The sequence below is a fragment of the Schistocerca americana genome, chromosome 6 (assembly GCF_021461395.2).
Source record: "Schistocerca americana isolate TAMUIC-IGC-003095 chromosome 6, iqSchAmer2.1, whole genome shotgun sequence".
Taxonomy (NCBI): domain Eukaryota; kingdom Metazoa; phylum Arthropoda; class Insecta; order Orthoptera; family Acrididae; genus Schistocerca; species Schistocerca americana.
The window spans coordinates 88,409,173-88,437,021 of record NC_060124.1 but is presented as its reverse complement, the minus strand read 5'-3'; the positions used below and the strand labels follow the sequence as shown (position 1 = coordinate 88,437,021).

General features: G+C 40.3%; 1 protein-coding gene across 2 annotated transcripts in view; it reads right to left on the bottom strand.

Moving 5' to 3' along the window:
• Positions 1-10,517: 10,517 nt before the first annotated feature.
• The window catches only part of LOC124619823 (malonate--CoA ligase ACSF3, mitochondrial), a 108,611-nt gene continuing 91,279 nt past the window's right edge, over positions 10,518-27,849 (bottom strand). For both annotated transcript variants that reach the window (XM_047146427.1, XM_047146428.1), the window contains exons 10-11: positions 27,067-27,285; positions 10,518-14,370 (exon numbers count right to left, since the gene is read on the bottom strand). In XM_047146427.1, the coding sequence (XP_047002383.1) occupies positions 27,067-27,285 (219 nt within the window). In that variant the 3' untranslated portion in view covers positions 10,518-14,370. The remainder of the gene's footprint in view (positions 14,371-27,066; positions 27,286-27,849) is intronic.

Sequence of the window (27,849 nt, the reverse complement as noted above, 5' to 3'; positions counted from 1 at the left end):
TGTTGAGCATTTAGGTTCTGGTCAATGAAAATGAGTCCAATTACATGGGTACCCCAGTTCCAGACCACGCCATTACTTTTACATCACCAACTACCTTGGAAGGTTCCATCCAGTGTCTGGCAACTCCAGTATCTGTGGTTGTGATGGATGACATTACCACTGACAAAAAAAGTTTGCCTCATCGCGGAACAAAATGCTTTGTGCAAAAGAGGGATCTTGTTGAACTTGCTCTAAGGTCCAAATGCAAAACTGCATGTCTGTCTGAGCCATCCTCTGCTAGGTGCTGTAGTAGCTGAATCTTGAACAGATGCCACTGACAAGCATGTATAAAATCAATGACTGGCTGATTCCACTTTCTGCTGACAAATGTTGTGTGCTGCAGTGTGGAATGACAAAACCATTATTGAAGTCGCCTCATCAGTAGCACTTTTCGGATGGCTACTACATGCCTTGTCAGCCACAGTCCCAGTTTCTCGGTATTTGGAAATGAAGCACCTGACAGTGTCTTGTGAAACTGGAGGTGTTTCAGGATGCCAGTTGTTAAAATCTGCTGTTTTGACACGGAAATTCCATTCTCCAACCACCAAAATGATGTCAATTCTCGCATCCTTGGTCAAAGCTGTCTTCAGTTAGCAGTAACAAAAAAGGAGTTATAACTTTTGAACCATAACAGCTACTTCGCACGTTTTTACAGGTAATGAACTTGTCAGAAAATGCTGATGTTGTTTGATACATCACATGGCTGCTCTTTCATAAAAAAAGACTTAGATTGAGGATGGCCAATTTCAAGATGGTACCCATCTTTGGTACATACCATAAAAGATACACCACCTCAGTCATACCTTACTGTAATATTCAGATTTCTCCAATTCTGCAGGGTTTTTGACATAACAAGGTGTACTGTGATTTTTGACTCACACTCTATTTCTAGATTCAGCCTTTGAAGCCAATCCTCGAAAGTCTGTAAAAAGGCTTTCTTGGAATAGCATACATCCACTGTATCTTCGAATGTCTGCCTGTTCAGTTTTAGTTCTCTTTCTCCCCTGGGTCAATCATATCTGTAACCATTTGTGATGCCCTTCTCTGTATACACTCAATAACTTCCGTTAGTCCCACAAGTGAGCAATATTCCAAGACATGTTGCATGCATGTTTTGTAAGCAATCTCCTTTGTCAGCTGATTGCATTTCTTTGATATTCTGCCAACAAACTGAACTGTGCCACCTAATTTACCTACGACTAAGCGTATGTGATTTCACATCTCTACAAATTGTTACAATCAGACATTTGTCTTAATACTGCCTGCAACGTCATTAATATACAATGTGAGCATGGGTCCCAACATGTTTCCTTGGGCTACAACTGAAGTTATGTCCACATCAGTCAACAACTCTTCATCCAAGATAGCATGCTGCAACCTTCTTACCAAGGAATCCTCAATCCAGTCACAAATTTTGCATGATGCCCCATATATTCATACATTTGATAATAAGCGTAGGTGTTGTACTGAGTCAAATGCTACCTGACTGCCTCGATACATGGCTTTCAGGATGTCACGTGAGAAACGTGTGAGTTGGATTTCACATGTGTTTTCAGAATCCATGCTGGCTGGTATGGAGGTGATCATCATGTGTGAGATACGTTCTTACATTTATCCTCAAAATTCTATAACAAATGGATGTCAAGGATATTGGACAGTACTTTATTCTGTTACCACTATGTGGCAAAATTATGTGGCCAGTGATTCAAGCCCAGAGCCCTGCCACCAAAAGCAGTACTCTACAAATTACATCATAAAAGCAAACCTCAGGCATCAACATGAAGCATTAACTTGTCATGGGCTCCTCCCTAAATTTTCTTATTAATTTTTCACCAGAATTCCATTTTGCAAATATGCAGACTGAAGCAATGAATGAAAATTTGTACCGAGGCCAGGATTCATCTCCTGTTCTCTAGGTAGATGCATTAACCATTATGCCACCTGGCACAGTGGCTTTGCACAACTACACGGATCACCCCAGCACACCTCCCTCCTCAGTCCAAATTCACATTCACATCAGCCCACTTAGTGTTCCCCTTAAACCTGAACAGCATTGCAGAGCCTCTCTTAATGTATTGAAATAGCATCTCAGCAACAAACAAAATGGGGCATCCTGCCTGAAACCCAAGCATATGTGCTTTATCAAATGAAACTACACTCCTGGAAATTGAAATAAGAACACCGTGAATTCATTGTCCCAGGAAGGGGAAACTTTATTGACACATTCCTGGGGTCAGATACATCACATGATCACACTGACAGAACCGCAGGCACATAGACAAAGGCAACAGAGCATGCACAATGTCGGCACTAGTACAGTGTATATCCACCTTTCGCAGCAATGCAGGCTGCTATTCTCCCATGGAGACGATCGTAGAGATGCTGGATGTAGTCCTGTGGAACGGCTTACCATGCCATTTCCACCTGGCGCCTCAGTTGGACCAGCGTTCGTGCTGGACGTGCAGACCGCGTGAGACGACGCTTCATCCAGTCCCAAACATGCTCAATGGGGGACAGATCCGGAGATCTTGCTGGCCAGGGTAGTTGACTTACACCTTCTAGAGCACGTTGGGTGGCACGGGATACATGCGGACGTGCATTGTCCTGTTGGAACAGCAAGTTCCCTTGCCGGTCTAGGAATGGTAGAACGATGGGTTCGATGACGGTTTGGATGTACCGTGCACTATTCAGTGTCCCCTCGACGATCACCAGTGGTGTACGGCCAGTGTAGGAGATCGCTCCCCACACCATGATGCCGGGTGTTGGCCCTGTGTGCCTCGGTCGTATGCAGTCCTGATTGTGGCGCTCACCTGCACGGCGCCAAACGCGCATACGACCATCATTGGCACCAAGGCAGAAGCGACTCTCATCGCTGAAGACGACACGTCTCCATTCGTCCCTCTATTCACGCCTGTCGCGACACCACTGGAGGCGGGCTGCACGATGTTGGGGCGTGAGCGGAAGACGGCCTAACGGTGTGCGGGACCGTAGCCCAGCTTCATGGAGACGGTTGCGAATGGTCCTCGCCGATACCCCAGGAGCAACAGTGTCCCTAATTTGCTGGGAAGTGGCGGTGCGGTCCCCTACGGCACTGCGTAGGATCCTACGGTCTTGGCGTGCATCCGTGCGTCGCTGCGGTCCGGTCCCAGGTCGACGGGCACGTGCACCTTCCGCCGACCACTGGCGATAACATCGATGTACTGTGGAGACCTCACGCCCCACGTGTTGAGCAATTCGGCGGTACGTCCACCCGGCCTCCCGCATGCCCACCATACACCCTCGCTCAAAGTCCGTCAACTGCACATACGGTTCACGTCCACGCTGTCGTGGCATGCTACCAGTGTTAAAGACTGCGATGGAGCTCCGTATGCCACGGCAAACTGGCTGACACTGACGGCGGCGGTGCACAAATGCTGCGCAGCTAGCGCCATTCGACGGCCAACACCGCGGTTCCTGGTGTGTCCGCTGTGCCGTGCGTGTGATCATTGCTTGTACAGCCCTCTCGCAGTGTCCGGAGCAAGTATGGTGGGTCTGACACACCGGTGTCAATGTGTTCTTTTTTCCATTTCCAGAAGTGTATATGGTTCCAGAGACCTTTTCAAGTCTCAGACATCTATGACGTATATATGCAGACCGCAGCAACAAATGAAAATTTGTACAAAGGCCGGGATTTGAACCTGAGTCTCCTGCTCACTAGACAGATGTGCTAACCACTACGCCACCCTGGGATAGTGACTGAGGAGGGTGGTGTAGTGGTTGAGTATCTACCTAGTGAGCAGGAGATCCAGGTTCAAATCCTGACCTTAGTACAAATTTTCATTAATCGATTCAGTCTGCATACATACATGATACATGCTTTAGACTTGGAAAGGCCTCTAGAACCATGTAGTTTCATTCATTTGCTTGCAAATATGCTCTGTATATTTGGAGATACACTGTGACTCATAGCTACCTTGTTTTAGTTTGCTGTGCATCTGTGTGTATTCTGTCTCTCCTAATTTTTCTTTACCTTTGACTGACATTTTTAGCAACGTACCCCCAGTTTCCAGTTTTATTATGCATTACAACAACAAATGTAGGGGTTTTTTGCCATCCAAAGTGCAGAAGTAAACCCTGGCTCGAAGAAGAATTTCAAGAATCACTAGAGACCAGATCAGCAAAGAGGCTAAAATGGCTAGAAAAAATTTCTGAAGATAGAAGGACAGCTTATTACAAGGCGAGGCTTAACACAGATCAGCTCACAAGGAAGAAGAAAGAGGGACATCATAAAAGTCTGTTGACAGCAGATGAAAAATCAAAGTCCTCAAACTCCTTTTTCCAGGCCTCAAGATTTGCCAGGCGTATCTACTGACAACTTACATTGTTATAAAGTATGCGACTGGTCAAGTGCTACTAGACTTTACGTCTCATCTTCAAAAAGGATGATGCTACATAAGTATCATACTACCGAAGGATTTCATTATCTGAATGTCTACAAAGTCTTCACAACGCTGTTTCTAAACAGCACAAAACCACTGGTTGAAGGAAATGTAGGCCCCTCCAATGTAGCCTTGTCCCTGGATGGTCGACTCTTCATCACATATTTACCTCGAGCCAGCCAACAGAAAAATTTTACTAGTTTGAATGAGAATTACATCTCACCTTCATTGAATTTCAACAAGCTTATGACAACATTGGCCACTCCATGCTGGAGGAATTTAACATCCCATCGAAATACACCCAAATAATTGCAGCTTGCTACTATCAAAGAAAGCTGGCACTGACAAGTGTGAATATTAACAAACTATCAGTTTAATATGTCTCAGTTGCAACATACTAATACGAATTGTTTACAAAAGAATGGAAAAAATAGTGGAACCTGACCTTGGGGAAGATCAGTTTGGAATACAGAGAAATGCAGGTGCTCACAAAGTGATACTGACACTACACTTATTTTAAAACATAGGTTAAGGAAAGGCAAGCCCACATTTATAACATTTGTAGACTTAGAGAAAGCTTCTGACAATGTTCACTGGAACATATATTCTTTTTGCAATTCTGTAGGTATCAAGGGTAAAATACAGGGAGTAAAAGACTATTTACAGCTTATACAGAAACCAGACAGCAGTTATAAGAGTTGAGTGGCATGAAAAGGAAGCAGTGATTGAGAAGGAAGTGAGACAGGATTTTAGCCAATCCCTATCGTTATTCAGTCTGGACAGTGAGCAAGCAGTGAAGAAATCCAAAGAAAAATTTGGAGAATAATTAGAGTTCAGACTTGGAACAGCATTCAAATGGAATGGACAGTGTCTTGAAAGATGCTTATAAGATTAACATAACAGCAGCAAAACAAGGATAATGGAATGCAGTCAACTTAAATCAGATGAAGCTGAGGGAATTAGATTAAGAAAATAGACACTTAAAAGTATTAGATGAGTTTTGATATTGGTTCGCAAAATAATGGACAATGGCCAAAATACAGAGGATATAAAATGTAGACTGGCAACTGCAAGAAAAGCATTTCTGAAGAAGAGAAATTTTTTAATGGCGAATACAGCTTTCAGTGTTAGGAAGTCTTTTCTGAAAGAATTTGTATAGAGTGGAGCCACATATGGAAACAAAATGCGGGCGATGAACAGTTTAGAAAAGAAGGTAATAGAAGCTTTTGAAATGTGGTACTACTGAAGAATGCTGAAGATTAGATGGGTAGAGCATTTAGCTAATGAGGAGGTATTGAATACAATAGGGGAGAAAAATTTGTGGTGCAACCAGACCAGAAGAAGGGATCAGTTGATAGGACACATTCTGAGACACCAAGAGATCACCAACTTGGTATTGGAGGGAAGTGTGGAAAGTAAAATTATAGAGGCGGACCAAGAAATAAATACAATAAGTTGATTCAGAAGGAAGTAGGTTGCAGAAGTTATTCGGAGATGAAGACCTTGCACAGGATAGAGTAGCATGGGGAGCTGCATCAAATCAGTCTTTGGACTGGAGACGTCAGCAACAAACATCTATCAATCAACTTGTCAAGCATGCTTCGACAACCAACTATTGCCACCATTCAGTATTGAAAATGGACTGACAAAAGCAGATTCAATGGCACCCATACTATTCAACTTGGCTTTGGAAAAAGCAACCTGTGCCACTTCTCAGATCACAGGAATGGAGATGATGTGAGCAGACACAATCCTGGCATTTGTTGATGGTGGTGTGATTCATTGGCGACAATCTAGAGCAAGTATGTGCTGATACTTCCCGATTTCTCCACAATGTGAAGAAAAGTGGGGAGGTGATGAAAGATGATGAAACAAAATATATTATTGTATCATGCTATCAAGCTCTCCTTCCTTCCATCATTGACAGGCACACCTTTGAACAATGTTTATAATTTGAGTACCTGGGATCCATACTGACTAACAAAAGTGAACTGGTAAAAGAAATGCATCAACAGATGATAAATACCAATTCCATTTTCCTTATTCAGAACAATGTATTGTCATATCTAATATCACAGAAGAATAAGATGCAGCTGTACTTGACACTATTATGGCTGCTGTTTTTGTATTATCATGAAGCCTGGGTAACATCAGCAACAACTGCAGAAGCAATCTGTGCCTTTGAGAGTACGGTACTTTGAAACACCTATGGTCCCGTCTACAGTACTACGGTAGGTAAATAAGAGTGAAGAATGAAGGAAGACCTGTACCAGCAGTTTGGAAAGCCATACACAGAACAAATATTAGGACAGAAGAGGCTATAGTGACTTGGCCACATTTTTTGTGCTGGTGGATCCCTGCCTAACAGTCCTTCATTCTCAACCTGCTGGAAAATGCCCATGGTGATGTCCACGGATGTGATGGAAGCATTGAGTACTAACAAATGGATACCACAGCAGTGGAAGATTTTGTACCCCGCCTGGAAGGCGGCACGTGGGTCTGCTCCTGAAAACTGAAAGGTTGACCGAATGAAGGAAGTGAGTGGGAGCAGGTGAGGCAAAACACGTTGGTACTGCAGTATGAATTTAAATCACCTTTACTCTAGCAAGAAGAATACATAACTTTGCAATGAGGTGCGAAGTGTCTCGGCCGTCTGCTCTTGATGAAATGGGAGAATCTGGAGCGGAGCTCGTAGATCTGCACAGCACCAACTAGAGGGCGCTGTCGTCGGTGTCTGTCGTAGTGCCAACCTAATAACTTTAATACGCCATGGCATCGTTATCGATACCACAGAAGATGACGCTAGAGACTGCCAATGATTGGCTATGATCTACAGCAGATATCACCTCTTTTTTGACTGACTGACTTCCATTTATTACTGTGCTTTTTGTAATATGTTTCTTTTTTTTTTATAATGTGCACTTTTTTTATTTTCCTTAAGTACTATTATTTTTTCTCTCATTTTCTGCTGTAGGACACAAAAGCCCACTAATGCAAAAAACGGTGACGATTAACAACATAAGGGAAAGCCAGATTGCTACTTACCATAAACATGACACATGAAGTTGCTTGCACACACACACACACACACACACACACACACACACACACACACACACACACTCACACGCGACTGCCATCTCCGGCAGCTCGGATTTCCGATCTGAGGTGCTGGTCAAAGTGTGCATGTGGTGCGAGTGTTTTTGTGAATAAATGTGTGTGTGTGTGCGTGTGTGTGTGTGTGTGTGTGTGTGTGTGTTTCCTTCTCTGATGAAGGCTATGGTGGAAAGCTGATATTTCAAACGCCTTTTGCGATATAATTCTTAATGTTGCAGTTGTTATTAGAAGGTCTTTGTTGTTGGTACTGCCAGACATCTTTAAACAAAATTAGATATTGTCACAGCTTCGATGCTTCATGCTATTTACATGTGAATTTCTTCATCTGGAAACAATACATCCTTTTTCATGATAGAAAAGTTGTCATGAGCAATAGTGGAGAATATTGGATGGAGTAGATCTCATGGTACGGCATGACTTGGGATAATCAAGGCCATGGTAAAGTAATCTATCCAGACACTGGATGGTATTAGGTGATTAATGTGCTGCTAACTTATTTGGAAGCAGAAGCTATATTGACCAGCTGGATGGAGGAGAAGACTGCCAAGGACATTTATCTGTAGACAAGGTCAATGTGGTAGTTACATGAGGAAAAAGCCTGTAATAGGTTACTGGTATAGTTATGAGATAATCAATATTAGACCAGATATCTTCTCACTGATATCTAGGCCACAGGACAGATAGTGGCTGCTGTCCCCCCCCCCCCCCCCCCCCCCCCCCCCCCCCCCCCCCCCCGCAATTGTTTGATGTGGACTGAAATTTGGATGGAAGCCTAATGAAGTGGACAACATCTTGGGATTGGGTTTTAGGTTTTGAGAAGAACCAAGGGAATTTCCATTGGGAAAGGAGTTAACATGATGCAGTACAAAGGCCGTCCAAAAATGTTTGCACAACCATCTCTAATTTTTTTATTTTTTGCAGGAGGAGAGTGAAATTTTTTGTGAACATCCTTGGTACATTTAGCTGTAAATTAGTACATAAAAGTATTTTCTTTTATTTACAGGTGAACCATAATGGACCATGAACTAGATGTCAGGTTGTGACAACAGTCGGTGATGGAGTTCCTCTTCAAAACTGGCGATGACTGCCACACTGATTCACAGGAAGTTGCTCCCTGGTTATGGGGAGGACACAGTGGATTGCAGCAGTATCCAGCAGTGGTTGCAGAGGTTTAAAGAAGGTGATTTCTCTCTACTGGACAATCCACAATGCGGCAGATCATTGATGGCAATGAGCGATGTGAATAAGGAGACCATTGATCAAATCATCCAAAATGACAGATTTGTGATGACATGACAGATTGCTGAAATGGCTCATTTGTCATTGGATAGTGTGGTATCAGTGGTACAGTCACTACAATACAAAAAAATCTGTGCACATTGGATGCCTAGATTATTGACAAGAGAAACGAAAATGATGGGGAAGAATGTGTGCAAGGGTCTCATGAAGACCTTTACTGAAGAGTGGAAACAGTGTTTTGATGATGTCATTACCCAAGATGGAACCTGATAGCAAAATCAAATCCATGGAGTGGCGTCATCCAGGATCGCCTCAGAAGAAGAAACCAAGACTTTCACAAACTGCAGACCAAAAGGTGATGGCCTCCTCCTTCTGGGACCAGTGTGGTGTCATTTTCATTGACTTTTTGGAACACGGCTCCACAATTAACAGGGACTGTTACTGTTTGTCATTGGACAAGCTGTAACATGCCATCAAGACCCACAGACCACAGCTTCAGCAGCTTCAGGCTCAGCTCATCAGACTACACCATGACAATGCCAAACCCCACACAGTCCTTATGACATAGTAGAAAATCAGGAAAATGGGTTGGAAAATTGTTCTTCATCCTCCCAATAGTCCGGAATTGGCTCCGTCTGATTTTTACCTCTTTACTCATCTGAAGGCCTACCTGCGTGGTAAAACTTTTGATAGTGAGAAAGCCTTATTTCCTGTGTACAGCGATGGCGGCGTAAAAGTCAATCCTCAGAATTTTACCAAACTGTATTTACATCATGGAAAGAACGTTGGGCCAGATGCATCACAGCTGATGGAGGCTACACTGAGTAGGCTCAATATATAGCAAAATGTTCCAAGTATGATACAAAAGATTTCGTTCTCCCCCCTGCAAAAAACAAAAAAAATTACAGACGACTGCGGAAAACTTTTCGAATGCCCTTTGTAAATGGAGGAGTCCAGACCACAATTAATTGTGGTTTTAGAAGTTGAGGAATGGCTCTCCCACAAGGCCCATTAAAAGGTTGACTTACCAAAGGGGCATTCTGCTTCCTATAACCTGATTTGTTTTTAGGGCTGGTCCAAAACACTGAAAAAGCTATACGTAAAGTTGAAATTAGTTAGTGTGACAATGAACACAATATTTTCAGACGGAAACACATACGAAGGTTACGAAAATGAGCAAGCTTTCGGAGGCAGTGGCTCTTCTACAATTAAGCTTTCAGGTTTTCAAATCTTGTCTGGTGCAGTACCCAACAGTCTTTCCTTCTTATCCTGTTTGGAAAGTCTCTTCTGACCCAGGATTTCCATAACTGTCCTCATTTCCTAAACCTCATCAGTCCTTTTCCTTCGTCCCTCTTCCTTCCCCTCTTCCTTTCCGCCAGGAGGAGGAGCCACTGGCTCCGAAAGCTTGCACATTTCCTTAACTTTTATACATATTTTCTCCTGTTGCTGCTTAGTGAGTAGATTTTATTATCTGCCCAATTATATGGTATCTCGCTAATTTAAATGTTTCTATCAAGATCACAGTGAATTGTGCCTCCTGTAGGTAAGTCACGACCAACTTTTCATTTCTCTTTAATTATAAAAAACTTTTCAAATCAGTTCTTCAATTTTTATACAGTTACTAACAACATCTTCTCAAGAATCTAAACACAGCAGGTTTTACACACACAGTGATACAACACTGGGAATAAGTGACACATGTAGTAAAACTTTGAACAGGTGCCAGTTTATTTCTAAAAACATACAGTACATTTCAATTTTATTCCATTCAACATCAAATCAAAATTCTGTCAAATTTACTGCAGATTTTGATTACCAACATCTGAATTAGTGTCTTTTTTATGCATAAAATATAATAGAACTTTCATACTGAATTACCCAATGGATTTTCAAGCAACATTCAGAAATCATATTTTTATTATATAAAATAAAGTCTCAGTAAAGGTGAATCAAGAAATATGAATAATTATCTATAACTCATGTCACATGAAGTCAGTACTGGAGGGAACTAAAGCCATAGTTGCCTTCTGGATTCAGTCAACTGCCATAAGTTCATAGGCAGCAATACTTCAGCAACTACGAATTGTGTGTACACACGGCCCATTAGGCTGAACAATCATTAATGTTTGCTAAGGCATACCCATTTCCTTTGGCAACACTATTACGAGCAACTCTGTACATAGCTGCTAGGATAAATGTAGGGCAGAAGTATTAGCATCTATTCTGATCATTCCTTTTCCCCCTGTTACTTAACATATCACAGCACAGAACAAGCCAGAACAAAATATCAAACTAGCATGCTTATGTAAACACATTGGTTCGCACTTGAATTGCAACTTGTTGCACCTCAGTTGTCCAGTCTTGACAACAATCAATTTCTCTTTTTGCCATTGCAAAAAGAAATTGACCAATTCAGTATCTAAGAGGCCCGATTTGTTTTAGTGTACTCAATATAATATACATCTACAATTCCATAAAATGAGAGGATATAGACTTTGTAGACGAACTATTTGCAAACAATCTGTCTCCATGGTTCCAAATGTATTTTGCTCGCAGAGGCAGGAGTTATTTTTCTTAAGTACAATTTATCTCAACAAAAATTTTAAGTCACACATAGAAATTATGACCATATTCCACAGGAAATAAATTTTTGTGGCGATTTAATTCAGTTGGTTGTTATCACTCTGAGTGACATTTAAACTTAACAATTATGTATGACTATTGCACAGAATGCATCAAACATATCTGTTGGTAAATTATTTTGACCAGTTTGTTAATTCCACTCTTAGAGGCTGTGTGTACACATTACTTGCATACAAACAAATAAATGCATACTCTTCTCTGTGGCAGGATATTACAATACTGCTTTTACAATATTGAAATAAAATGTGTTGATAGATAAAGGGTGTACTAAAAAGAAAATATGTTTTAGTCTATAATGACAAATTATTTATTTATTTTGCCTGCTGGCAACCCATTTCAGTACACAGTACCATCCTCAGGCCAGCCCCTGACATGCAGTCATCATGCTCGCTTTCCAATTAGGTGTGTCAAATAAGTAACTGACACACCCACTTGGGAAGTGAATGTGACGACTGCGTCTTAGAGGATGGCCTGAGAATGGCACTGTGAACCAAAACTGTTAGTCACTAGGCAAAATAAATAAATTGTGCCTTTAGACTAAAACATACATTTTTCAGTATTGTATTGGTCACTGTTTCACTGACAATGTGATTCAACTAGCTTCAACATAGGAAAGTTCAACATTTTTTTTTAAATTTTTATTTTTTAATGACGAATGGTTCAGACAAATTTCTCAGAAACACCTGGGGAATAAGAAGAAATGTATTAAAAATATTGGAACAATACAAACAATGTGTCAGACATGTAGGATCCAGAATGTGACATGACATGCAGGAACCAAGAATACAGACACTCATCACTTGAGGAGTTACATACACTGTTTTGAATAATGCTCCTTATCATTTTTGTAAAAAAGAAAACTTTTATGGGGGGAGGGGGACAAGCCCTACTCAAGAGTTAGTTTTCAGCCTAAAAGTTCCTGCAATATAGATAAAATTACTTTTAAGGTTCTGATATATTTGATGGAAGCTTCTGGATGTTAAGATGCCATAATGTATATAAACAAGAATTTTCAAAGGTGCTCGACATCTACAAAGGAAACTCTCATTCTAATTTAAAGCACCAAAAAACAGCAAATGAGAAGTACCTTTCAAGTTCTGAGAAAAGTCATGGGAAGATATAGATGTCATGGAGACAACTTGATAGAAGAGACATATAAGAAACTGCACACAAACAAATTACTCTAACCAGAATGGAATGTTGACTTATAATATTCTTATTAGCACTTTACACTGGGAAAAGTCAACAAGAATCCACTCTCACCAAAAGGACAGTTGCTTTCTCTCTGTTTTGTGTCAGAGTACTGTGCAAAAACCTATGTACACAGAGCACACCACATACGTCTTTGTAAGACATTTGAAGCTCATAATTTAAAATCCAATGTAAGTTGTGATATGAATGAAAAGAGAACACACATAGAAAAACTGTCTGCTACATTGGAGCATTTTTCAAAAGTGCAATGTTTATTTTGGCAGAATAAGTTAACATAAATGATTTTTAACACAATAAAATATGTAAAGCACATTAAAATGGGCAGCAGAGGGATGTAAATAATAGATAATTGGATAATTAACAATTAATAAACACACCTTTAAGGTGAAGTACCAAGTGTTAGATTGTTCCACAAAAATGTGTGTGTGTGTGTTTTTCATTCTACACATGTTCCTCTTTACATCTCATATGTGTTTGTCCCACACATTTCTCTCTACTTTAAAAAACTTTCATCTTATAGGTATGTTTTAGTCTGCTCTCTAAAACATAATTTATATCCCACTAATGGCTTCCATTTATCATAACTAAAGCACTAATATTAATAGTAATGAACTGGAACAAATGAATACCACCTATAGTAAGTAATAATATCCCCCACATACTGTATTACTTGCACTAATATGACCAACAATTAATGAAAGTTGAAGAAAAAAGTAGAAAGAAAAGAAAAAGGAAGTTTAACATTGGGGAAAAAATGCTACATTAGGACATTAGCCACACCACAAAACATACACAATGATGTTCCATAAAAATCACTATGAAACAACGTTTCCTTCAGGCTTACGTATTCACATCTCACATCCAATGCTTACATATTTTCAGTCTTTAAAATATGGAATTATAACATTTTTAAAGCCATTAATTAAGACTATAGTGACATATTAAATCATGGTACCATAATAAATAAACATTAGAAAGTTGTTAAAGCAATCTCAAAGTAACAACAACCTACTTTTCTACTTTAATCTCTACTTTCCCTGAGCAGTATTAATTTATGTTAAATTCCTTCAGTACAGCAAAATTTTGCATCTTGTTAAAGTTATGTGCAGCATAGCTTAATTGGTCTTGTACATCACTGATACTTTGGCCCTAGCAAACTGCATAAAAACATACGATTAATCAGTTACCAACAAAACTTTTCAAATTTCACCATAAACAAGACTTTTTGGCATACCAGAAAGCACATGTACGAATAAATAAATTTGCAAAATGACAGTATCATAACCTCTAATTTTTTGATTACAACCTATCTGTACCTGTGTAACAATGGTGTAATTTGAATTTCTCAACAAACTGGCATTATGGTTTGAATTTCTCAACAAACTGGCATTATGGTCTATATAAGATTTGTATGTCTTCCAACAGCTCATAAAAATAATTTTCTGAAAGGCACACCAATATGATGAAATGCATCTTTAGTAAACTTTTAATTCCATGTGTTTTAGTCACTATCATATATAAGCTTCCTTCAAAATATTTCAATTTTCTTACTTCAAAGGTTTTATTTAAAGACTACTGTACACTGTTTTATTATTCCCAAAAACACTTTTTTGCTAATTTGTAATTCCTATGTACTTCTTCAGCATTTCAGTCTTCTGTGTGCATTGTTTCAGCAGACAATATTTTTTACTGTCATATATTCCTGTAAACAGAAAAAAATTAGCAAAATTCTGCATTCCACAGCATACAGATTAATTTTATGTTCACCATATATCAATACAATATATGCTCACTTAAAATTAAAAATCTATGAAACTGCAGAGAGATACTGCAATTTTGAAATAGTTATTTTAGGTATTTGTATAAAAGTTACCAGTGATACATACATAAGTTTCCATTTTTTTACTCATAAAATCCTAACATGCCCTATCAGGCTTTCCTCTAGGTACGAAGTCTTTTCTTATATATGGCACCCTAGTATTGGTTTATTTCCTACTCTACTTGTCCATTCCAATTATATCTAGATTCTTCTCTTCTCTGTTACACACCTGTACATTTGTAGAGCAGAAATTTCTAAGACCTACATCCATAACTGACACACGCAACTTTTTTCTGTTGACGGTGGCTTTCTTTTTTAAGGGCCAAAATGCTGTTTTGATTGACCTTTCTTTGGCCTACGTATGTAACTTTCTTTTAAACCTCTCAAGCCACCAGAAATTAGTTGATGATGTAACTATTCAGCTACTTCACTTAATCAGACATCTCAACTGGACGAAAACTGCCAGAGAAAAGTGAGAATACTGGTTAAGGCAGTGCAAAGTTGTAAGTGGTCACTACAGTTCATATCCACATAATAATACAGTGCGTTCAAGTCATCTTTTTATTCTATACTTTCTAATGAAGGTGGTTGTTATAACTAGGTCAATTTGTAGAAACTATGCAGTAACAAACTGAAGCTAAGAGGTAAGTTGAAATGGTGCAATAGAATAAGCATCAATTATAGTAAGCTGAGGATCCTTGTTTGTGTATCAGTCTGGCATACAATTTTAATAAGAGATCGGTGTGTGATGAACTAATGAGCAAAACATTACATTCAAATATCTCAAAGTGACACCTGGTACCATGAAAAAATTGCCAGGTCTTATTGGAACCTAAATCTTTTGATGCTGTGTCATATTCAGATATCACTCCCTATTTCTACCATGACACACTCTCTCCCACTCTTTTTCTAAGATACATTTTTTTCAAACAATGGAAACTCCAGGTACAAATATCAACAATGTACGAAAAGACCGATTGCTACTTATCATAAACATTACACGTGAAGTTGTAGACAGGACAAGTTGACAGAACACTTGGACTTAAAGCTTTTGGACACAGCCTGCATCAGAAAAAGAGAAACACGCACCATTCATCGACATAAGCAAGCACACCTCGCACACACAACTGCCAACTCTAGCAGCTCAGGCCAGAATGCACCTATCATGTGGGATGGGAGCAGCAATCTACAGGGGGCGGAGAAAGCAAAGGGATAGCAGTGTACAGGTGGGGGAGGAAGGAGCGTTGTCCAGGAGAGTTTGCACGGACCAGAATGCCAGAAGGTGCAGTGTCAGGAGGTTGTGGGCCAAGATGGGGAAAGCAGCGAGAAGAAGGAGAGGAGTGGGAAAAGATGGGCAGGTGCATTGGTTAAGTGCAGCAAATAAAGAGGGTGGGAGATGAGAATGGGGAGGAGGTGATAGGGCAGACAGGGTGGAAACTGTCAGGTGGAGGGTATGGGGACAGTATGCCTATATGCAGTGACAAGAACTCCCATGCCCAGTATGCTGAGGATGTCACCAAGACTTTCACAGACAGATACTATCCCCCAGACCTAGTCCCCAAACAGATCTCCTATGCCATTTCCCCACTGCCAATCCTCCCATCACTCCCAAGAAACAGCCACAAAGAAGTGCTCCCTTTGCCAACCAGTACCACCCCAGAGTGGAACAACTGAACCACATCCTTCGCCAGGGCGTTGATTACCTATCATCTTGCCCTAAAATGAGGGACATCCTACCTGAAATGCTTCCCAACCCTCCTAAAGTGGTATTCCATCAACTACCCAATTTCCACAACATCCTAGTCCATTCCTATGCCACTACCACTCCCAACCCCTTGCCACAAGGAGAATATAATTGTGAAAGACCCACATGCAAGACCTGTCCAAATCACACACCCAGCACTTCCTAGTCCAGTTCTGTCCAGGTTTATCCTATCCCATCAGGGGAAGGGCCACCTGTGAAAGCAGCCACATCATTTACCAGCTCTGTTGCAAGCACTGCACAGCATTTTACACTGGCATGATTACCAACCAGCTATATACAAGTCTGACAGGCCATCATCAAACTGCAGCCAAGAGCAAAGTAATCTGTGGCACAACATACAGCTGAATATAAGTTTGATTTCAACATTTGCTTCGCTACCTGTGCCATCTGGATCCTCCTCTTCACCACCAGCTTTTCTGAACTGTGCAGATGGGAATAATCCTTACAACACATTCTCCATTCCTGTATCTCTTCACCACCAGCTTTTCTGAACTGTGAAGATGGGAATAATCCTTACAACACATTCTCCATTCCTGTATCCTTACAACACATTCCCCACTCTCATAATTATCCTGGCCTCAACCAATGATAACACACTGTCCCAAATTCTCCACCCAACAGTTTACACCCCCTCTGGCCTATCACCACCTCTATCTTCTCCTATCCTCTTTGTTTTCTGCCCTCTGCCAATGCACCTGCCCACCTTTTCCCACTCCTCTCTTTTTCATTCCATTTTCCCCACCTCCCTGGCTCACAACTTCCTTACAGTGTGTTTGTCGGCATTCTAGTCCTTGCACACTCCGCCAGACAGTGCTCCTTTCCCCCCCGTCCGTACACTACTATCCCTTCTCCTTCCCTATCTCTCCAAATTGCTGTTTCCATCCCACATGATAGGTGCGTTCTGGCCTGAGCTGCCAGAGTTGGCAGTCATGTGTGCGTGAGGTGTGATTACTTGTGTGGATGAATGGTGTGTGTTTCTCTTTTTCTGATGAAGGCTGTGCCTGAAAGCTTTATGTATAAGTGACTTAATTGCGCCTGTCTGCAACTTACCCTTTAATCTTTATGGTAAGCAGCAATCTATCTTTTCCTACAATGATGATACACTTTTTTTCTTTTTTATCCTGTTGCTAGACAATTACTCCTCCTTTTATAATAGCTTTCAATTTATGATTCAGCTTGTTATCTCTTTTTCTTATATTTAGCAGTCTTTTGGCAAAAGATTAGTTTCATCTTTCTACATTACCAAATCTCACTTTATAATTTTTTTCCAAATTTATAATAACTACTCCACTTTTTTTACTTCGTTTATTTATTTCATAAACAATTACTTTCTTTCTCATGTGTTTTGTTTAATGTTGTGCTTCTTTCTTACATAACGAGATAAAGTAGTCCTTCATAACACTGCTTTCTTTTCTTCTAACTTCCAAGTGATTACAACTACTTCTCATGACTTCTTTATATTGTCCTCTAGTGTTAAATTTCTCTTCTACTAAGTGAATCTTGCTTCTTTTTTTTACTAAGATAACCTTTCTTCTTTTTTCTCCACATCAAGAAAATGATTAAAATCTGTAGAAGACAATATTTCATGAGAACAAAATCTGTGTCTTCAAATGCAGTAGTACATTAATACAACATGTTGCTGAGATGAGCCTCGTTTGTGAAATGATATCCACAAAATAGGTTTTGTCTATGGATACTAACAAAACAGTGATGCTAGACTCTGGACTATGGAGGTAGCAGAGTACTGTTCTACTTAAGACGAATTTGAATGATCACTTCTTTCCAATTATTGGTCAAATGACATACAGAACAACTCAGGAACGAAGTGCTCACCCTGGAACCATTCAACTCCTGGTAGGGTAGCCTAAGACGTTGCTTTGAGAAGTATATTAATAAGACAAGACACTGAGATGGGTCAATGTGACATCGTGATATTCTGCGAATCATAAAGACAAAACTACCTATGATGTTCAAGAGAAGTTGATCCATGTATTCATGGAAAACTTAGAGGAATTTATGTTGGTTCTCAGATCCACAGATCTAACACCTAAGGATACTAAGGCTAGGGCAGGTAAATCAGTAAATTAACTGGCTGTTGCTATCACTGGCAACAGTCGGAGGCATAACACACTGGGAGGCTAGCATGTGGCCCGACACGAGCATAAACAGAATGCTTAGTGTGAGCAATGTAACAATGGTTACAACAACAAAAAATAGTTGTTCAGCAAACAACTAACAGGAAAACTGGACATGACCACTTCTAGCTCCGACATGTCAGTTGTGGCCTGGAGTAGGAGTCTGTGATGGATGGATTAATTTTCTTTATTATAACAATGGTGCAAACATTATGCAGGAGCTATACACTGATAACAACAACAGTAGTACTGACTGTTCGACCAGTTGGTTAGTTGATTTGGGGGAGGGGATCAAACAGTAAAGTCATCAGTCTCATGGGATAAGGGAAGAATGGGGAAGGAAGTCTGTTGTGCCCTTTCAAAGGAACCATCCTGGCATTTTCCTGAAGTGATTTAGGGAAATAACAGAAAACCTCTATCAGAATGGCTGGACGCGGGTTTGAACCGTCGCCCTCCTGAACGCGAGTTCAGTGTATTTGACCAATCTGCAACCAACATGTGGATAACGAATTTAACTGTTCCAATAACATCAGACACAGGCTAGGCTGTGTATGTGATGTCTGCCAACTTACACAAAAGAATCTGTGGACAAATAACAGTTCCATCTTTACCAATGAGATATCTTCTGGGAGCAGTTAGTACCAGAACTAAGAATCTGAAAGTACAGACCAACCTCAATGTTATGCTAGGTAATGCAACAGTAGGATGCACATTCCTATTGGTGGACAGTCTTACTATATACTACATTATCAGCACCAAGTTCCTTACATAAAAGGATGGAAAGCTCAACTTCCCTTTAGGAAAGTACTATTTATGTTAGATAGCATTCAGATTTTAGAGAATTTACTTAACGATGCCCATTGGAAACACTGCCAGGATATCAGGGTAAAGTGGATCAGTAATGAGACACACAAAATACATAGATAACAGCTTGAAGCTACTGCCGTTCCTTGCACAAAGGAGCACACTGAATCAAAAGTTACACCGTCAATCTCTTTAACTGGAAACCAGTGCTCTTAGCTGTTGGAGATGTTACTTAGGTACACGTATGTGTTTGAGGAGAAGTCTGGAGCAATCCCTCTATCAGCACTGCCTAAATGTCGTGCCAAACAAAGCATTCTGACACAGTTTATATTCCGTTCCATGGTCGAAAAGATGTGCTGTACACAGAGATTAAGAAAGTGCTTGAATTGTACACAACAGAACCCTAAGACAGTCCATACTTAGCTTGCTTCTTGCGACAGGGAGACCTGGTGGACATGTTAGATTAGATGCAAGAGTTATTAATCTGGTTATTGTGCCTGATATTGATTATTGTGAGACCAAATAACATAGATGAGTTCCATGCGGTAGCTGTACATTGTTTATACATGCAGAGAAAGAGACCAATTTAACACATTGCTTTTTTGTCTTTATGTGAATTCATGTGCATTCATAGCAGCAATTGACTCTGCCCTAGAACCTGAGATCCTAGACTAGGTGACAGTTTGTGGATGATTTGCTAATAGCAACACAAATGGAATCAGATCAAATTGCTCAGACAGAGAAAATGTTAAATTCTAGCAGGCTAGAGTAACTATCAACCTGCAGAAATGAAAGTTCAGACAGGAGCAAATTAAGTTTCTGGATTATCTAATTACATCCAATAGTATATTGTCTGACAGTGCAAAACTAGGTGCAACAGCCTAACCCCTCATACAAGGAAGCAATTGAAAGGCTTCATTGGTCTCGGATCATACTACCATTAGCTAAATTCAGAAAACTTTTAAACTTATTGAGGAAAAAAGTACAGTGGCATTGGTCATATGATTGCCAAATGGCATTTGAAAACATCGAACAAGCATCTGTTAGCTCCAAGACACACAGACATGTAAGTTGTTTCTTTTTTTATTATTGTTGACTGATGCTTTATGTGCCACTTGTGGGCTTGTCTCTTCCAAGTCAGGGGTGTAGATAGAGTTCCTACATTCTGTATTACCGCTTTCATGGATCAGATCCTATCTATCTGTGAGACTGAATAATCAACCACTAATATATCTAAAAACAAAGATGATGTGACTTACCAAACGAAAGCGCTGGCACGTCGATAGACACACAAACAAACACAAACATACACACAAAATTCTAGCTTTCGCAACCAACGGTTGCCTCGTCAGGAAAGAGGGAAGGAGAGGGAAAGACGAAAGGATTTGGGTTTTAAGGGAGAGGGTAAGGAGTCATTCCAATCCCGGGAGCGGAAAGACTTACCTTAGGGGGAAAAAAGGACGGGTATACACTCGCACACACACACATATCCATCCACACATATACAGACACAAGCAGACTGTTTATTTTTGTGTTTGTGTGTCTATCGACATGCCAGCGCTTTCGTTTGGTAAGTCACATCATCTTTGTTTTTAGATATATTTTTTCCCACGTGGAATGTTTCCTTCTATTATAATCAACCACTAAGTTAGAGACGCTCGCAGTTATGTGATTATTTAGAAAGCTCCATGATTACCTAGCTGTAGCCCAAACAAAAGTTTACTGAGATCACCAGGCACTATGCTTCCTACTAAATTGCAAATTATTGCATGCATGCCTAACTAGATGGTCTCTAATACTCCAGGAGTATAGTAAGGACAATATAATGGCCAATGCCGGGGCCTTAATGTTTGCATGAAAACTACAATATGCAGAAGCAGTCTTCATATTTTAGGGTATTACTAATGATGGATGAAGTTCATAGGAAATATTACTTAGATTTATGCAGAAATATGGCAAGGCTAAAAAATGCAGATCCCAGTGGGACCATGTAAAACAATAACTGCTGTAAAACCAGAATTAAATACTTACCAAGCATTATACAATAAAAAATGTAGTTTTACTCTACTGACATAATCCAGAATCCGATCAGTGGTGCGTTTGCATCCCTACAGATTGAGGAGGAGGAAAAAAAAAACTGATCGGCATACTCACTGTGTGTGGGAACACTTTGATGAAATAAAATGTGCCAGCAAAATCGGGACTGATTGTCATTTTCTGTACATGCATAGGAAAATGCAAAAATTACTGAGAACCTGCACATTTGCCAAAAGACAAAACCATCGAAAAGGTGCTGTCAACCGTTGCAGACAGTACCAATGGATGTCTTGTGACCTAATTCCCAGAGCATGTTCATATGCTAAGTATCTTTTTTTAAAATTTGTTAACAAAATATCTAAGACTGTATTCCACAGAAAATGTTACAAGTTCGCATATAACAAAGAAGCTAGTGGACAATTATATCCCAAAAGTAGGAAAGCCACTTGCTTTGCTCCCTGATAGTGTCACACATTTCACTAGCTATTGTACACCAAAGTACAATGCAGAAGCAAACCTTGTTGAACAGATGTTCAGGGAGTTAAATAATTTCTTAAGGGTGTACTGTCATAACAAGCAAATGATGTGGATCAATTATGTGAATCATTTCAAGAGATTACGACTAACCTTCAACAAACATCAGCAATTTGTGCTCGAATCAAGTTAATGCTCAGGAAGGAAGAGAAAAATGTATGGGTAAATTTACTCACACAGATTCCAAGGAATGCAGGTGTGTGTGTGTGTGTGTGTGTGTGTGTGTGTGTGTGTGTGTGTGTTTTTTTTTCCCCCCACAACTACAATGGTCATTAGCGCCCAGACTAAGTTATAATTGCACCGCGAGGCACAAGGTTAAAACAGCAACTAAAAGGGACAACACTATAAAAGACATATTGACAGGCGTAGGATTAAAAAACAGCATAATCAAATGTCCTTAGACAGGTTTGTCAAGTGGATAAAACGAAGAATGCGAGCAGCTGCTCCTGCGTCATCCGCTAAAATGGCATCCAGAGTACATGGCAGGCCAAGATCAACGAGCAGTGTATTAAAATTCGGACAGGACGTTAAAATGTGGCGTACTGTCAGCAATTGCCCACATGGGCAGAACAGCACTGGCGGAGCTGTCAGCAGATGGCAATGGCTGAACCGGCAGTGTTCAATTCGTAACCGGGCCAAAACGACCTCCTCCCGCCGAGAAGGGCGTGAAGAGGTCGTCCAAGCCGTGGGAAGAGGTTTCAAGGCCCGAAGCTTGTTGTCCGTAAGTACAGCCCAATCGACATGCCACAGCGATAAAATGCGCTAACAAATGACCCTTCTACAATCTGATGAAGGGACACAACAAAAAGCTGTCCGAGGCTGGAGGACCGCAGCCTTGGCCACGGCATCTGCAGCTTCGTTCCCAGGGATACCGACATGGCCAGGAACCCACATAAAGGTAACCGGAAAACCGTCGCCTGCCAGCTGCTGAAGAGAGCGTTGATCCGGTGCACGAAAGGGTGAACCGGATACAGATCACTGAGGCTCTGGATGGTGCTCAGGGAATCAGAGCAGATGACATAAGCAGAATGTCAGTGGTGGCAGATGTAAAGAACAGCCTGGTAGAGGGCAAATAGCTCAGCTGTGAAGACCGAACAATGGCCATGGAGCCGGTATTTGAAACTGTGTGTCCTGACAATAAAAGAACACCCGACACCGTCAGTAGTCTTAGAGCCATCTGTATAAATGATGATCTTATTGATGAACTTCGAACGAAGTTCGACAAACCGCGAGCGGTATACCGAAGCTGAGGTAACCTCCTTTGGGAGCGAGCTGAGGTCAAGGTGAACGCGAACCTGAGCCTGGAGCCAAGGTGGCGTTTGGCTCTCGCCCACTCGAAAGGTTGCAGGGAGTGAAAAATCAAGGTGCTGAAGGAGACGACGAAAGCGAACTCCAGGGAGTAGCAGGGCAGAGACATACAACCTGTACTGACGGTCGGGGGAGTCGTCAAAAAAGGAACGATAACACGGGTGGTCGGGCATTGACAATAGCCAACAGGCATACCGACAAAGCAGTATATCGCGCCGGTAGGTTAGTGGCAATTCACCGCCTTCAGCATGAAGACTCTCGACAGGACTAGTATAGAACACTCTGATCGCAAGACGTAAACCCCGATGTTGTATAGGGTTGAGGCGGCGTAAGATGGACGGCCGTGCAGAGGAGTATACGAAGCTCCCATAATCCAGCTTTAAGCGGACTATCGACCGATATAGGAGAAGTAGATGCAGGGGTGTGACAAACACTAACTACCTTGACAGACAGAGCTAGTTAGAGAGAAAAGTATTCTGACATGATATTATCTAGAATACAAACAATTGCTGCTGGTGAGAGAGTACGCTTTCTTCACAGTTAAGAAACTAAAACCATATTTGTGAGGATGTACAGCAAAATATTACTTATGTTCCCTTGCATAAATATTAGTAGTTTATGTTTTTCTGTGGGTACTGTAAGTAACAATGTATCACTTTATTAAAGCTGACGTGAAAAACAGGGTACTTAGGACCCATGAATGATGACTGCCAACTACTAACGTACATTTAGTTAATGCAGTTTGGAAAATGAAACAAGTGCTGAGTTTTTATGGATGGGCATGTTGACTGAATGGTAAGGGAGATGGGGCTGCTGTCCAAGAGGTGACTCTGGCGGCGGCTCATGTTTGGCCACACTTCCTGTTCTAGTGGTTTCTCTGGGCACCGGATAACCGCCTTTGAATTGGGCCAGTCTTCACAGAAGAAGACATCCATGACAGAGTCATTGAAGAACATGCAAAAAAAACTTCCACGCATGCACACTATGAACGTGCTAGACACTGCGCTCAACCAAACTGAAAATCAACAATCACAACTTGGCAGACTGTATTGTTGGTACTGTAGCTGCGAGAGAATGGGTTCTGCCATTCAAAAATATTTGCTGTGAAACAATGTAATTAATGCACTACAAAGAAATGCAATGGCTGCGCTTGTGTATGTTTGGACAAATTTTCGGAGACATGTTAAGCTGACACTCTCTGCTAAAAAACAATGAGTGAAATATGTCAGTAGTAGTGTCACAATGTTTGTATCAGAGACTACCGTCTTCTGAATCCTCCTTGATGACAGTTGCAGTTAGATGAAGCATTTTGTAAACTGTGAATTACCTAGAGCTAAAGTACTATTATCTGATAATGATGAACCACTGGATCTTACGTATCCATAGTTATTTAAACTGACACAACTCTATACATTGTAGCTGTGTGACTAGTGAAGTGTCTGAGGCAGGATAACAAGCAGTTTCACAATATGGAGTAATAACAGCTGAGTAGCTTCTGTACTCAAAGAGTGATGTTTTGAGTATTTGTTAGCTGTAGAGGTGGATAATATTTTGATTAGAAGCTAAGTTTTGGCTACAAAAGCACAAGGGACCATATAAGAATAAGGATATCATAGCTCAGATGAAGCAGACGCAACCTACTAGTACAGGGAGGTTATTAGTGTTAGTCAGGGCAAAGCGATGATGAAGAACAATTTGTATAAGGTATATGTAGCACTTTCAGAATATATATTGTATTATTAAGACTGAGTGTAGAATAAGAAACAACTTATGATTTTGCTGTTGTAAGGAGGTTTGAGAAAGTAAAAGTATAATGAACACTGACACGATTACTCAATTATAGGAGGCAGCAGATGTAATGGTAGGGCATTATTTTATAATTTTGAAATGGACAGGTAGAACATCTGTACTACTGATATTTTAAAATAACTGAGTAATTGTTCTCAGTGACATGCAGGATTTGTTAAAAGAAATTAGTTAGGTACTGAATACTATTCTGCATTTTGTTTGTGTGTTTTGAATGTTCGTAGTGGTTCAAGGATGTTGCGCGGCGACGTGAAACTTCCACCCAACGTGCTTACGTCACTGGAATTATATGTCTTTAAGTCTGTTGCATCGACTGCTGTGCCATGGAGTTCCTCCTGTGGGAACTTCTGTGGTATTGGGCTTTCCATGAATGAAGAGCTTCTCTGGGATGAATGGGATCTCTGAAGAAGCAAGGGTGGTCATTGATCAGTTTTTGAGTAGCAAGCATATAATCAGACTATTATAAAGGCTAGGTTAAATCTCACTATCTGTTTAATAAATGTCTTGTTTGTGAGAAATGCATTTTTTTGTAATTATTCCAAGAGTAACTGATTATTATGATGGAACATAGACTTCAGAGCAAGGTTCCAATCGACGGATTTCAATCTCACAGTCACAGCCTTCTGAATAAATCAAGAAAGGAAAAGATAGTTGTTGGTTTATTTATTGCTGGTTATACGGATTACAGCATCCATGGAAGAACTGGAGAACTGCACTCCCGCTTGTACGTTGTACGTGGAATACCGATTTTCTTCTTTATCTCTTCCTGTATGATATACGGCAGGGAAAGATGTGATATATCTACCACTTTGGTAATTGCCAGAGCTATTTTGTTCTTACCCTTAAAAAGTAGTCTGCATAATTCTGTGGATTCACAAAACAGTTAAATAAATGGTAATAAAACCATTTTCCACTAAACGTATGCAGTGAAACAACAAAACAAAACAATGTCAGGCATTCCTTCAAGTTTTCTGTCTAACACACTATGTTTGACAAATACATCAATCAGCACCACAAACAATCAGATATTCGGCAAACAGAGTAAAATTTGTGATCGTGTATGGGGGCCTTAATATACGATGTACGTCATGCGATCTGCCATCACAGTCACAGAGTGTATGAGGGGTGGAAAGTGTAGCTTGTTCACTGACGTGTCAAAGTTATCAATTTTACAATTTTGAAAAAAGTTGTGTCAAAGTTATCAATTTTACAATTTTGAAAAAAGTCAATCTGTCATTTCAAAACGTAAGTGGTGAAAGTGCAAAGTGTGGCTGTGGTCACAGAAAGTGTAAACTGTTGGCAGAACATTACACTGCCATGACTGATGCATTATCAGCCCAGAGACATTTTCAACGTCAATGAAACTGGCGTCTTCTATCATTTACTTCCTGCAATATCATATTCCGTTAACGGAAGAGTATGTTAAGGAGGTACAAAAAGTAAAGAAATAGTGATGGAAGCAAAAAACTGCCTCCACAAATAATATAAAAACTTAAAAGTCCCAGCTGTTTGGGGGGGGGGGGGGGGGGGCCACATGCTAGTTCGAGTATACAGCAGTGCCTGGACAATGTCAGAAATCTTTATGCGATTTTTCTCAAGCATTTAGCTGCCAAGAAGGATGGGAATTTGTACTTATTACTGACGGAGCCCCATAAATCCCTAGGAAACAATTTCTGAGGAATACAAAAGTCAAGATTGTACCTCCACACAACAAAAAACATCTGCAGCCTCTGGATCTGGACATAACACACATTGTATAGAGTAGCAGTTGTGCAGAAGCCAAACACATTTGAATGATGCTTCAGGGTCACTCCTTAAATGTACTCTGACAAAACCCCTATTCAAGAAAAACCCCTGTTTAAGGTTGTCTCTAACATAAAACAGGGAATAAGAATCTTATTAAAAATGAATTGTAATGAGGACTGAAAGTTTACTCTACCTCTGGCATATTTTTACAGGAATCCACTGTCAACAGACTAAGGGCGACTTGTCAACTTTGAAACCTTTGTCAGAACTAAAGATATTTTCACAATCCTGGCTGTGAATGTTGCCACACTCAGGTTTGAATTATTAATTACTACTTGGCGATACACACAACAAATTTTCCTTCTGTTGACACTAAATTTAGTGTTAGTGTATGTGGAAGATAGACAAAACCTGCTTTATAATTAATTAAAGTACAGTTCTTACCTATTTAGCAGCCGCTGCTGTTCCAGTACTTTTGGAAGGAAACAGCTGCTTGATAAGATCTTTCTTATTGACCTTGCCCATGGCATTGCGTGGCAGCTGTTCTATCACTTTTAATTGGGTAGGAATAGCATAAGGTGCCATATGTCCTTTTGCCCACTCACGTAGCTCTGCTAATGTTGGTACAGTCTTATTTTCTTCTGGGACCACAACAGCAACAACCTGTAACAAATGTAATAATACCCGAGTTATGTGGATAATATTTGAAATTTTGAAACAGCTGAATGATAAACTATTAGAATTACAGTAGAAATATCCGCTCAATACAATGCTTTCCAATTATCAATGATTTCATGTTACAACATTTCCTGCATCTTTCGTTGTCTTTAATGTTATCACAAACTTTGATATCGATTCTAAACATATTTCTGCAAGGAGGGCACTGTATTCCTGCTAAAAGTCAGCTTTGGGACAAAGCAGAAAAAGCACACTATGTGTGTTATTGATCACGTAATGTAGCATTAGCACGTTAACAAAGATCTTCATTGTCAGAGTGTTGGGTCACGGCTGCATGTATTGTGGGTGCGTGGTGTTTGGAAGGGTGGGAAAGTATGCCGAGTCACTGCCTTAATGATAATCGGGATCTGACGGTAATGACTCTAGTAGCAACCTTCCTTCTGCTCATTATGTTGTATCACAATAGCTTCAATTTAATTTCACAGTCATTTATATAAACAAACATAACTTTTGAGGATGGCCATCTCTATAATGGCTTTCATGACTTCT